The following is a 14,426-nucleotide window of genomic DNA, read 5'->3' as shown; positions in this document are numbered from 1 at the left end:
CAGTGGGGTTGCAGGGAATTAATGACGACATCAATCTACGCAAATGTTACGGCATCAGTTGGTTCAGGCTGCAAATTCCAAATAATCAATTGGTAACATGCATTCATTCTCCGGATTCCACGTGTGACTAGCAACTAATCTCTATGTTCAAAATGAGAACAGTCCAAGGGGACTGATGTCTCCATGAGGAACCATTGAGAGTAATCAAACATGAGAATTTTGAACCAGAGCACAGAATGTGTTGGATTATTACAAATACTTTCATTGCTTCAGCTTTTACAGTCAAAGTAACAACATGGACACCTCCAAATAAAAATCCTTATTATTTGGTATATGAGGCATCAACAATGCTAGCACTTCAAATGACAAGCTGCACATTTTTGTTTTGTCCCATGCTAATGAGTCTTGAAAGAAAGCACTTAATCCAGTCTTGTCATGAAAATCAATCTCCCACAGGCACTGAGACAAGCTTAAAGCAGCAGAGAATTTCAACAAACCAAATCCTTATAAAGGGTATTTTCCATCACTTACATAATAAATCCAATGATTGAGGGGTATAGACAGGGTGGATAGCAAAAAGCTTTTTCCCCCAGAGTGGGGGACTCAATTACTAGGGGTCATGAGTTCAAAGTGAGAGGAGGAAAGTTTAAGGGAGATATGTGAGGAAAGTTCTTTACACAGAGGGTGGTGGGCGCCTGGAACGTGTTGCCAGCGGAGGTGGTAGACGCAGTCACGTCAGCGTCTTTTAAGATATATTTGGACAGGTACATGGATGGGCAGGGAGCAAATGGACACAGACCCTTAGAAAATAGATAACAGGTTAGACAGAGGATCTTGATCGGCGTAGGCTTGGAGGGCCGAAGGGCCTGTTCCTGTGCTGTAGGCTTCTTTGTTCTTCGATCATCAAGAAAGTGAATATAATGAAATCACTACATTTCAGGGATAGCGAAGAATCAAACAAGCAGCGGACAGACTTGCACTGGTCAAAAATTGTCCTTCCCAAAAATTTGACTAGATTCTCAAAATATTCTTAAAACTATGCTCTCTTGTTTGTTTTATTTGTACCTTGGTCCTCCCCATTTTAAAAAAAAATGGAGTTTACTTAAAATTCTCAACTATCACCCCCTAAAACAGATCAACACCCTTAATAAAACAGCAGTCATTATCTCCCAGACCACCCATAACCTCATCACCTCAGATGACCTCCAACCTTATCATTCCCCAACCCCGCACTGTCTGTTTCTATCTCCTTCCCAAAATAAAAAGAAAATTACCTGCCTTCTGGAGGGACCGCGCTCTCCGCGACTCCCTCGTCTGCTCCACATTCCCCACTAGCCCAACCACCCCAGCACCTTTCCCTGCAACCGCAGGTGATGCCGCACCTGTCCCTACACCTCCCAGCTCACCTCCATCCCAAGCCCACGAAAACCTTCCACATTAAACAGATGTTCACCCGCACATCCGCTAATGAGGTATATTGTATCCGCTGTTCCCGATATGGCCTCCTCTACATCGGGGAGACCAAGCGGAGGCTCGGAGAACGCTTTGTGGAGGACCTACGCTCAGTTCATGACATACGACAGTTGCTAACCACTTCAACAACCCCTCCCACTCCCACGACAACATGTCCATCTTGGGTCTCCTCCAGTGTCCCAACAATGCTACCCGAAAACTGGAGGAACAGCACCTCATTTTCCGTCTTGGAACCCTACAACCCAATGGTCTCAACGTGGACTTTACGAGCTTCAAAATCTCCCCACCCTAACCTCTTCCCAAGACCAGCCACCCCTCTTGTCCCTGCCTCCTTGACATGTCCATCTTCCCTCCCACATACCTGCCCCTCCCACCTCACTGAACAACGCCCATTCCAACTCCTAACCTACACTCCCCTTTATGAGGTTCATCCCCGCCTTCTTGACCTGTCCATCTTCTCTCCACCTATCTGCTCCACTATCCACCGTCTATCACCACCTCCCACTCCCTCCATTCAGTTCACAGCCCCCTTCCCCTCTCCATTTCTGAAGAAGGGTCCAGACTCAAAACATCAGCCTCCCTGCTCCTCTGATGCTGCCTGGCCTGCTGTGTTCATCCAGCTCCACACTGTTATCTCAGTATCCAGCTACTATCTCTGACAAAAAGAACTTGATGCGAACCCTGTACAATAAAACAGCGTAAATTCCAGTCTTGACCTTCTTCTGCTAACCATTACCACTGGTGAATCAGATATGTAATTTGTTCAGCAACTGCTCTATCTGGCAAAAAGAGAATTCCAAGTTAGTCAAAAATGACCGTTGGATTCTCTCTTCCTTCCTCCTCTATATTCTACAGCTACAGCAAAACAACAGATGTTAACTACTTTGATCTGCTGCTCTACAGTATAGCATCCCATGATCTCATTCTATAGAATATGGGTTTGGAAGGTTAGTAACATTAAGCAAATTGCACAAAACTACTAATGAGCTTTTCCTACAACTGGCAAGAGCACAGATAACCCTCCTCCTCCCCATGCGTGACCTGAAATGAGACAAGCAAATCAAAGCTTTTACTTCAATCCACAAAGCTAAATTTAAGCTTACAATAACATTTTTGAGGTGGTGCCATTTTCGCACTCATTGGATTAATAACTTCAGTTTCATCAGACATAATGGCTAGAGCTAAATTAAGAAGCGAATACTGACACCCAGTCTATCACAGTGGAAACAGTTATGTAGTTGGTGGTGTGCAAATGGCAAGCAGCAACAACCACGCCAAATGCTAACGGTTTTAGATCAGCAAGTTTTTACATTTGTAGTCAGCTGGAAGTGCCTCAGTTTAAAAGTATATCAAAAAGGTTAGCACTCCCAACAATTCAGCATTTTGTCAGTCAGATTAAGTGATCTGGTCCAACACTAAGGGTTAACTAGCAATTTACTTTATTTTTAATAAAAAAGGGAAATGCTTTAAGGACAATGCCCTACAACTGAACCTGTCCACATACCTGATGGACTGCTCGGGCTGTGCACGATGGTTCTGTTTTCACTATGCTCTAAAGTGCTGTTTTCTTCTGCTTCCGCTGGAGGAGGTCGATGCTCCAGGATCTTGCATGTGTAAACACATCGCTTCCTAGCATCCGTTGTACTCCAGTACACCCTTGAGCACCTATCAATTTATGTAACACAAACACACATTAGAACAATCCAATCACCAAATGAAAGTTACGAATTTTAATTGAATGCATTATTTAATCGAGAAATAAAGTCAAGGGGTCAAAGCTTATCCTGAAGGTTACCAAATAGGTTACAAAGAGCTGGAGGTTAAGCAAGCCACGAAAGTAGTAGATTAACTCACTACACAGAGTTTGTCTTCTACCAATTCATATGAGAGCAGGATAAATCCAATCCAGCCACTAACCACTCCCTTACCATCCCATCAATTTCTTCACTATCATCAGTGAAATGCTAGATATTTTCAGCAGTTATCAAGCAGCATTTAGACAGTAACAACCTGCTCACTGGTACTCAGTTTGGGTTCTGCCAGGACCAGTCAACTGCTGCCTTCATTACAGTTTTGGTCCAAGGAGCTAAACTCAAGAGGGGAGGCAAAACTGAGCACCTGGAACGTTAGGGCTGTATTTGGCCAAATGCGGCATTGAGAAATGCTGGAAAAATTCTCCACCTGAAGTATAATAGCATCCTTTATAACAAGAGTAAGGCAACATTTTTATCCCTCACTAATTGAAACTTACAACAACCAAATCTGAATTCAAATGTTACATCTTGTTGAGATGTAGATTAGATAATGAGAAAAGTCAGGGGGGAGGAGCAGAAAATGGTGAAACATGCACACCAAACGTAAATTTTGTGAACATTTAATTTTTGTTATAAATCATAATTATTAACTAATCCTGAAAACAGGAACTGGATTATCAATGCTTCCAAAAAGCACAACATCATGTATGCGCTCTCTCTCACCCTATTTCGTAGCAGTACAATGAAAACTTACTGATAGCCGATTGGAAATAATTTGGCTTCACAGTCAGAGAGATCATTGAGTATCCCCAAACAATCTATTGTCATAGATCCTGGATTAAAAAATGAAACAAAATTATACTTTTATGGACCTAATTGAAGGAACATCTCAGCTGAAAACATGAACAATGAAGCACATTCAAATGCATGAAATTCCCAATCAGTAACTACATTGAATGTACTGCATAGAAACAGGCCATTCAACCCATCAAGCCCGAAGTTCATTAAGGATAAAAGCAAATCCTGTAGAATACCATAAAGGTTCACGACTATCTGCCTGTTGCGCCTCCTCACTGCCTGCAATAAGTGAATTTACCATACATAATAAGTTTTTGACCTTTATGCAAATATAAACCAGTGATCCAGATCAAATGTAAATAAAACTAAAATTCAACTTTGGACTAACATATCTGGTCTGGCTGAACTTGAATGGCACACATCTCCAGAAGCAATGTTTATGACACCAATAGTCTAGGCCAACCAGAAGTAATGCCAACTCTATTTGGCACCCATCCGTTATTCAACTCTCCTGCAAATTCAGACAAAAATGGAAACATACCAGCTCAGTATTAATGTGCATCAATTAATTCATGCTGCCCAACTATGGAAGTGGTCTTATACTAGCGAATTCTTATCGTGGATGACCAGACACTCAACGCAGAATTCATTCTCAATCTCATAATTTTTAAATACAATGACAGAATTCCACCACCCCCCAGAACTTCTTTTAAGCAAAGGATCTAAGATTATCACAAGAAGCTCATCTTTCAATCTGCACATCTGTGGAAAATAAATAACACTTTATACATATCATCCTGTCTCCTCCCATAAAGGTTTGCACCGGAAAAAGTCTACCTGCTTAACTAAACACGTAGTGACCTGTTTCAATATTTCTTCGTGTAGCACAGTTTCAAATCATGGTTGATAACCACATTCTTAAAAGTACTATACAAATTAAAATGGCTATACTCACCTATCATCATGTGGATACTGCCTGGCTCAAGGCCTGTCAGAAATTTCCTTCTTAAAGTTATGTCCTCAAAGTTGACATAAACCCTACGTGAAACCTCAAACCCATCATCGGCAACAGTCTGGAAAGAAATGTTGTGTCGTTCATCAAAAATGGTCAACAGCATTCAAACCATTCAGTGTCTGCCCAACTGTCTAATAAATTTGTTAAAGAATCTTGCATCACAAGTTGTTCATGATCAACTGAGCTTTGCCAGTAGAAAACTAATCACGTAACAAGGTGGTTTCCTTCTGTGAAGGAGGACAAAAGTTTCACACTTTAATCAGCGATTTGTTGAGAGCTGAATTCTGCCCTAATGTGTATCAACGATTTTCTGAATGTGCATTTCCAGGAGGGGCCTCAGTTACTGCTTATATTTATTGGGTAATAGCTTCTGTCTTCAACCTACCTCCCCTTTGACTAGATCTTTGTGCCGCTGGCAGTACACTTTCTTGTCATCCAGGAACACACAGTTCTTTGCCCGAGCGCACATGAAATGGTAATTGCTTTGACAGGATGTAAGACAGCAACCAACAGTAGCTCCAGCCTTCTGACAACACTCGCAACGCTATAAAATAAACAGAATGAATAAGTATCATCTATAGAACATTTATTTTTTGAAACAGCCATATCACAAGATGGGTAAATTAAGCTTGCCTTTACTTTAAAAGGTTAATTCAAATCCCTCCCATACAACAATGCTCCAGTTTTTAAACTCCTTGACCTTCTTGACAAGGGGTTAAAGGTAGCCTAAGTTAGACAAACAAGTTAGAGTTCTCTGACCATCAGGGTAAGCTACATTGAAAATAATTAACATTCAAAAGTGAGTTACTTTACAGAATCCAAACACAGAATTGGATGGTCTAACTAGAATTTAATCGGATAAACAAGTGTTGTCACTACTATCATTAGTGGTACAATTCAACATTCATTAGAAAACTACTTATTGTCTAGAATCGAATCTAAGCAAGGAAGGAGGATGGGTTGCAGCCTAGAATCTGCTATTTTGATCTGACAAACTGAAGCTTTCTTTTAGTTCAGTAATCACATTAATTATACTTTGTTACTGATATTTTAGTGATAATACTCGATTTATTTTATCTTGCTATTGATCTACTGGATCTAATCTTTCATTACTTACTCTTTTGTACACCACAAATTAGATTCTCCATAACCACTTGCATTCCAGTGAAAAAGAGAAACCTTTTGCAAATGGCAGAAGTGCCATTATGTACAACCAAGACAGAATCCCCCTCGTCCTCACGTACTACCCCACCAACCTCCGAACCCAATGCATCATTCTCCAAAACCTCCACCATCTGCAATGTGACCCCACTACAAAGACATTTTTCCCTCCCCACCCTTGTTTGCTTCCCGGAGGGATCACTCTCTCTGTGACTCCTTTGACCGTTTTACACTCCCCTCCAGGGCCAACATACCCAGCACTTTTTCCTGCAACCACACTAAGTGCTATACTTGCCCCTACACCTCCCCGCTTACCCCCATCCCAGGCCCTAAGAAGACTTTCCACATTCAACAGATGTTCACCTGCACATCTGCTAGTGTGGTAAACTGTCTCTGCTGCTCCCGCTGTGGCCTCCTCCACATCGGGGAAACCAAGCGGCGGCTTGGGGGCGGCTTTGTGGGACACCTATGCTTGGTTCTTAACAAACAACTGCACGTCCCAGTCACGAACCATTTCAACTGCCCCACCCACTCATTGGACAACATGTCCATCCTGGGTCTCCTGCATTGCCACGAATCATGCCACCCAAAAGCTGCAGGAACAGCATCTCATACTTCGCTTGGGAACCGTGCAGCCCAATGGTATCAATGCAGACTTCACAAGCTTCAAAACCTCCCTTCCCCCGACCGCATCCTAGCCCAGCTCACCCTGCCTCCCTAACCATTCCTTCCACTTCAAGCTCCACCCCTACCTCTTACCCACTAACCTCAACCCTCCTTCTTGACCTCTCCGTCCTCTATGGATGAACCTATCCCCTCCCTAACTCCCCCACCTACATTCACTTTTACTGGGTTCAAACCCTCCTCTTTGACCTGTCTGTATCCTCTCCACCTATCTTCTCCTTTATCCATCTTCTATCCGCCTCTCCCTCTCTCCCTATTTATTTCAGAATCCCCTTCCCCTCCCCCATTTCTGAAGAAGGGTCTCGAACCGAAACTTCAGCTTTCCCACTCCTCTGATGCTGCTGGGCCTGCTGTGTTCATCCAGCTCTACACCTTGTTATACTTAATTCATAGATAACAAGGTGTAGAGCTGGATGAACACAGCAGGACAAGCAGCATCAGAGGAGCACAAAAGCTGACGTTTCAGGACTAGACCCTTCATCAGAAAAGGGGGGTGGGGAGAGAATTCTGAAATAAATGGGACGGGGGGGGGCAGACTGAAGATGAATACAGGAGAAGATAGGTGGAGAGCAGAGTATAGGTGGAGAGGTAGGGAGGGAATAGGTCAGCCCGGGGAGAACGGACAGGTCAAGGGGGCGGGATGAGGTTAGTAGGTAGGAAATGGACGTGCAGCTTGAGGTGGGAGAAGGGGATAGGTGACAGGAAGAACAGGTTAGTCTGTGTCTGCTGCTTTCTAAACATGACTCCCACAATGTAGCTAAATTGTTTTTGATATTCCTACATTTCCAAAACGTCTTTTAAAAATGAGCAGCATTTAACACATAATTTTTGAAATTCAAGTACAAAACCCAGTTCATTCCCAGCTGATATCTATACTTGCATTGTACAAGCTATACTTCACATTTGTTTTGCTTTTATTGTCTCCTTTCAAATTCCCCATAATAGAGATCATTATAACACAATGATATCAGCATCAGAATACATAGATAATACACATGGAAAGCTACTGAAAAAATAATAGTAATACACATTTTTTAAGAACAAACTTAATAGAAGATATTATATGGGTTGAGAACATGGGAAATATTCTCACCAATGGAATAAGCTCCACTCTTAGATCACTGCCACTTATGTTTCAGGTCAGGTCTAGTGATTTATTTCATACTCTTTGTATTTCATTCTAGGATCACAGCAGAAACCTCCAACTCTAGAATTGAAGAAATAAAACCTCTTTTTGTCTATTACACTCTTGCCTATTTTAGAACATTCCTTGGGAACTCCACTAAAACTCACCAGCTGCTTGCCCCTGATTACAGCCATGTGCACATTCTTCAAAGAGCCATCATCATCTTCAAAGACCTCCGCTGACCACAAGGCACAGTTTATGTGTGTCCACTCATTCTGGCCAACGTACAGAAGACGCCCAGCATCCTAAAAGAGCCGATAATTCTATCAATACCTGGGTTTTAAGACAGATTCTTTGACACTATTATGAAGTCTACTTTAAATGAACAGCTCCAGAGTACACTGAATATCTCTTGTGGACAGCTAAAATGAAAGACAACTGTTGTTAACCTCAACTAGTGGGCAGTCTGAAAATAAACTGAATTTTTTTAAAAAATGCAGAATTCTTTAGTCTGGATAATGTGCAGAATTCAGAAAAGTAGTAACAGTTGTACAAGCATAAGCGGCATTTAATGGCTTAACTACATTAGAGATGGAAACTGAATATCTTCTATTTTACTGTACTTTTTGCTAGTTCTCAAGATGCGTGTAACTTTGGCGAGATCACATTTATTGGCTATTCCTAGCTAACTCGAGAAGGTAGTAACTGGCCATTGCTCTACAACATCATGACCCTACTGGAATTTTAAAAAAAGATACTGATCCAATGGCAGCTGGAGTACAGAAGCATATACCTAACTCGGAAAGGAAAACAACCAGTTTCTGCGAGTATTAGAGAGCACAGACATTAAGTCTCATTTCAGGGATGCCAGCCTGACTCTGTTCTGTGCCTGGGAAGGCAGTGAATCCGAGTTTTCTTGTGTATTCATTAATTCATGTGAGCATCATATACTCCATCACGCTCCTGACTTAAGCCGTGCAGATGGTGCAGTTATAGTGGTTCAGGTTGTGAGTCATATGGTCCAAAGTACACAGTCTCCACCTTGTTGCTAGCAAGCTTTAGTTGAGTGTAAGCCTCAAGATATTAATGGTAGGGACTTATGTGTTGGTCATTACCTGGTCCTTATGTGGCATAAAGAAGGCTGGCAGATTTTTGGCTTCAACAACAAGGTGCAACAATTGACTCAGCTGCTTTAGAACGGTACAATGCTACAAATATGCTTAGCAGTTTTAATTCACAATCTCAACTAAACAATATTTTGAATTAAGAATTTACATGAATAATTCTTGGTGCTGAACTGAATAATAGTTGAAACAATCCCTAGCCCATCCCAGTAATATCCGTAAATAACAGGATCTGACATTTAAAACGTGCCATTTGAGCTAACTTCCCAAAACAAAGACAGGCAACCCAAAATCATGTAAGTCAATCGAGTTACAAGGTTTTCAACCTTGTTTCAAAGAATACTCCTACTTTACTTCACACATACAAAAACAAACAGCAAAACATTTGAGATTTGCAACCAGTTGGCTGAGATGACTGGCTTGGAGATAAATGACAAACTCACGTTTCTGTTGTCATCTCCATATTTCAGGCAAAGCACACACTGCCTGTTGTCTTCCACATCAGGAGGGGGGTCGATATCAGGACTGTCCTCTCGGCTTCTGTCAGAGCCTTACAAAGATGACAAATTGACATTACTCCATTATTTATATTAATACTATTGCTGATGAATAATTATTACTGATCCTGGCTAACACTGCTGATTTTACATGAGGTACTGAACTGTCCTAATTGAAGAGAACAAAATATTGAATTATTCTGACAGTAATTAGTCAGAAATGAGTTTGCAAAAGAACAGGTAGGAAAGGAATAGGTGATGGGGTAATTTTGTTAATATGGGATGGAAGAGGGAGAACAGCAAGAAGTAACTTTTAATCAGAAGATGCAGAACATATACGATGCAGGTAAGAAACAAGGGAAGATGACACAGGTAGTCACAGACACACAGTCTATAGGCCCCCAAACAGTAGCTATATATTAGGCCAGGGAATTATTTAGGAAATAACGAGGACATGTAAAAATGCAGCACATTAGAGACAGGTGACTCCAATCTTAGTGTAGATTGGGGAAGCCAAATTGTCAGAGGCAGCCATGAAGAATTCAATGGGTGCAGTCTGGTCTGTTTCTGAGAAAACTAACTTGTGCATTCAACCAGGGGTCAGGCTATTGTAGATCTGATAATGAGGCAGATTTAATAAATGATCACAAAGTAAAAGATCCCCTAGGAAACAGTGACTATAACATGGTCGTTCAGTTTGAGTATGAGAAATCTGGGTTAGAAACAACCATGGGCAAACTTAAACAAGAGCGATTTCGGAGGTATACGGGTGGACTTGGCTGAAGTGGGCTTGGAAAGGAATTTAGCAGCAAAAGGTAGTTGACGTACAACGGCAGACATTGAAGAAAGTAGTTCATAACTCACAACAAAGACATATTCAAGTGAGAAAGGATGATTCTGGAAAGGGGATAAACCAACTATGCTTAGCCAGGAAGAGTTAAGGATAGCATCAAATCAATGGCAAAACATACAATGTTGCAAATACTAGTGGTAAACCAGTGAACTGGGAAAGTTTTTAAAAAAGGTAGAAAATAAATCTCATGGGTAAACCTCAAGTAATATCAAAACAACTGATAAGGGTTTCATTAAATATATCAAAAGGAAGAGAAAAAGCAAAGTGAACACAGGGCCCTTAGAGAATGAGGCTGGGGAAACCAGGACATGGTAGAGGACTTTGCCTCAGTCTTCACAGCAGGAAACACAAACAACATCCTAAAATACAATGCAAACAACAAGTAAAAGAGGTACAGGAAATAAATACAATCGCTGTCAGGGTGGAAAATGTTTTAGGGAAACTAATAGGGCTAAAAGCTGACATGTCTTCTGGGCCTGATGGGACACATCTTGGGATATTAAAGGAAGTAGCTAGACACACAGCAGATGCACTAGTAGTATTACGCAAGAATCCTTCAATTCTGTATAAACACTGGAGGATTGAAAAACTATCAACAAAACACCCTTATTCAAAAAGGAAAAACAGCTAATAAACAGGTAGTTCACTATTGGTAGTTACTTTCACATCTGTTAGTGAGAAAAATGTTAACACCTCTGTTAAAGGGTGTTAGCAAAGCGTTTTGAAATGCAGGGTCAGCGCAGCTTCATGAAGGGGGAAACCTGCCTGATAAACTGACTATAACTTTTTGAAGTGGTAACATGCATGATAGATGAAAGGGAACCTGCAGATGCAATATAAACGTATTTCCAGAACGTTTGATAAGGTATTACACATGCAACGACTTAAGATAGGCATCTATACTATTGGGTGGCGTATATCTGTGTGGATATTACTTGAATACATTAGCTAACTGATAGAAGGCAGAGAATTCAAAGAAAGGGGGCTTTTTAAGAATGGCAAACTGTAAATAATGCAGTGCCAAAGAGGTCAGTGCTGAGGCCAACTATTTACAATATATCTTAATGACTTGGATGAGAGAAATGAATTTACTATTGCCAAGTCTGTGAATGACAAAGTAGGCAGAAAGGCAAATGGTACAGATGATCCAGACAGGTTGAGCAAGTGAGCTGAAACTTGGCAAATGGAGTATAATGTGGAAAAGTCTGAGGTCATGAACTTCGGCAAGAAGAACTGAGGAAAAAGGCAGCAGAAAGCTAACATACAAGTTCAGCAGGTAATAGAGAAAGCAAATGGAATGCATAGAGAACAAAAATAAAGTAGCCTTGCTAAAAGCACATAAGGCACTAGTGAGACCACACCTAGAATATTGCAAACAATTTTACTGCACTTATCAAAGAAAAGATATCGCTATACTGGAGACAGTGTAGGTAAGGTTCAATAGGTTTATCACTGGTATGGGGAACTTTCTTACAAGGACAGGTTGAGTGGGTTTGGCCTACAACCAGGGGTGTTTAGAAAAATGAAAAGATGACCTTGCTGAAATATAGAATATTCTTGGAGATTTGACAGGAGAGATGTGAAATGATTGTTTCCCTTGAGGAAAAGTCCAGGACCGGAGGGCATAACTTTACAGTAAAGGGTTGTTCAATAAAGAGGAGTTTCTTCTAAGAGGGTAGAGAATCTAGGCGTTCTTGGTCAGAAGCTGTGTGAGCATTATGTTCAAGGCTGAGATAGATAGATTTTTCATCAATAAAGAAATCAAGGGTAACGAGGGAAAGGCCATAAAGTGGCACTGAGTATTGTTAAATCAGCCATGATCTCACCAAATGAGAGAGCAAACTCGATGGGCCAAAAAAATGTACGTCATCTCCCACTTATTATGGTCTTCTACAGGGTACTGCAAAAAACATGTTACTGAGAGAACAGGCAGTTAATGTATTTGTACTGATCCTCCTGGAATCAAAACTGAATCTAGTTTAGACAGGAGGCACAAACACACACTGGTCAAAAAGCCATAGTCGTCCTAGACAAGCATGGGTTCAGGCCTCTTCCTATTTGCGTGGGCTCATGGAACAAACAACATGGACAGTTTGGACAATGAAAATACTGATTCAGCACCAGCTGGAGAATTGCATTCAAGACATCGACAGTATACTTTAAGAAGAATATAAAGATCAGTTCAGAAGCTATTTATTTGAATGAGAAAAGGATAAGCAAAATCCCCCGAAAAATAGGAGATGAGAAGACTTGTTTAAAAAAAATGCATCTCAGCTGAAAACAGTTTCAATAATAACTTTTAATCCTACTCGTGATATACTGTTTCAGGACCACAGAGAATTGCACATCAGGTGGGACGCATTGCATGGGTTTGCAAACAGCTAGACAGGCATGATGAGCAAACTGTGTTGTTAAGATTAAGCGTCATGCTGCCATTTAGCTTGTTGGAACAACTATCATACACCACGTACAATGAACACATCTTCAAATCTTAGGTTAATATCTACAAAAATTCACATACAAACCTGAAATAATCAAAGCCACAAACACAAAAATGGAAAATTTGTATGTGCTTGCGGGGCACAGAGAAAAGGGAAAGAAATTACTTTTCTATAGCTTACAATGGAAGCAAGGCAACTTTGTATATTTCTATCAGGAGTGGAGAGAGAAAGAAAAACATAACTAGAAGGTAGTTATTTTGGAATTAATTTTAATATTTCACTATGACGGGACTGAGATCAAAATTATGAGGTTCAAAATTAAAACGGACGTTATCCCCTGGCCCGGATGTTTAGATGATGTATTATCTCAGTCCAGCTTCACACATTAGTCACAAACACTAACTAGCAATTATATAATATCTCTGTTGCAGATGCACAAACACTGTCCAAACCCCCTTTGGATGCAAATACTAATGAAAGTTCCGTCCAGCTTCATAGCTACTTCCTCCAGCACCTGTGCCAGCTATATGCCTGCCTCGACCTGAGACTATGGTTGTTGCAGAATACTGTACTACAGATGACAAATGACATAACTTTGCACATTACAGTACAATCTTAGAGGTCATGTCAGGTGATTTTGTTGCATAAATCGCCAAACTGCTATGTTATGACCAGCGATGCTACATCAGTACAAGTACACAACCAGGTGTATGAGTGTTTGTAATGGCTTGACCAGAAAACAACGGCTTGATTATAACATGTTAATGTCCAATACATAGTTGGTAATTTTACTGATCATAGTGGTTGTTGTTTTAACACTGTTTCAGCGAATACACCAAAGATACTAGGACTAAATTTGCAAAATATATGCTTTCATAATGGCACTGCATGTACTGGAAGTGTGTGGCAGGAAATTATAGATACTACTCCCACAAACTAATGCCCATTTGAATACCCAGACAACAAGTTTTGGCACTATTGCAAGATTTCTGATTTATGCTTAAAAGTGAGACTTCAAGGACCAGGCAGCAGTTGTCAAATCTAAAGATCTCCATTCACAATTTTGATATAAATTTATCACACTGTAATCTTAACTCTCATTACTCTCTCCACAGATGCTGTCACTTCTGATGAGTATTTCCAGCTATTTCTACTTTTATCTCCATTTACAGTTTCAACTAAAATAATATGCAATACCATATTACACCTCTAGATGACTAAAAGTACTGCAAATAGTCCAACACGTATTCTTACAGACCAAAATCTTGGAGGTGGCCAGACAGGAGAAGGAACTCCATTTAAATAAATGGAAGGATTGTATTCCTGATCTGCCCTCATTTCTTCTTTCACCTCTCTGCCATCACTGGTACTAAACTTTCAGCGGAAAGGTCCATGGTCAATCTTTGTATATCACTGCTAATAGAGAAGCTTATGTTGCCAATGAATGGAAGGCTTCCATCAAAGACACAGTGCATTTGATTGAACAGATGAACACAGGCA

General features: G+C 40.7%; 1 protein-coding gene across 4 annotated transcripts in view; it reads right to left on the bottom strand.

Moving 5' to 3' along the window:
- The window catches only part of kmt2a (lysine (K)-specific methyltransferase 2A), a 152,480-nt gene that overhangs the window by 38,371 nt on the left and 99,683 nt on the right, over positions 1–14,426 (bottom strand). For all 4 annotated transcript variants that reach the window (XM_048562008.2, XM_048562009.2, XM_048562010.2 and 1 more), the window contains exons 20-25: positions 9,579–9,685; positions 8,179–8,316; positions 5,426–5,584; positions 4,981–5,098; positions 3,982–4,060; positions 2,978–3,138 (exon numbers count right to left, since the gene is read on the bottom strand). In XM_048562008.2, coding sequence (XP_048417965.1) covers positions 2,978–3,138; positions 3,982–4,060; positions 4,981–5,098; positions 5,426–5,584; positions 8,179–8,316; positions 9,579–9,685 — 762 coding nt within the window. The remainder of the gene's footprint in view (positions 1–2,977; positions 3,139–3,981; positions 4,061–4,980; positions 5,099–5,425; positions 5,585–8,178; positions 8,317–9,578; positions 9,686–14,426) is intronic.

This window comes from Stegostoma tigrinum, chromosome 32 (genome assembly GCF_030684315.1).
Source record: "Stegostoma tigrinum isolate sSteTig4 chromosome 32, sSteTig4.hap1, whole genome shotgun sequence".
In the NCBI taxonomy this organism is placed as follows: Eukaryota; Metazoa; Chordata; class Chondrichthyes; order Orectolobiformes; family Stegostomatidae; genus Stegostoma; species Stegostoma tigrinum.
The sequence above is the reverse complement of the archived record's forward strand: the minus strand, read 5'-3'. Positions and strand labels throughout refer to the sequence as shown.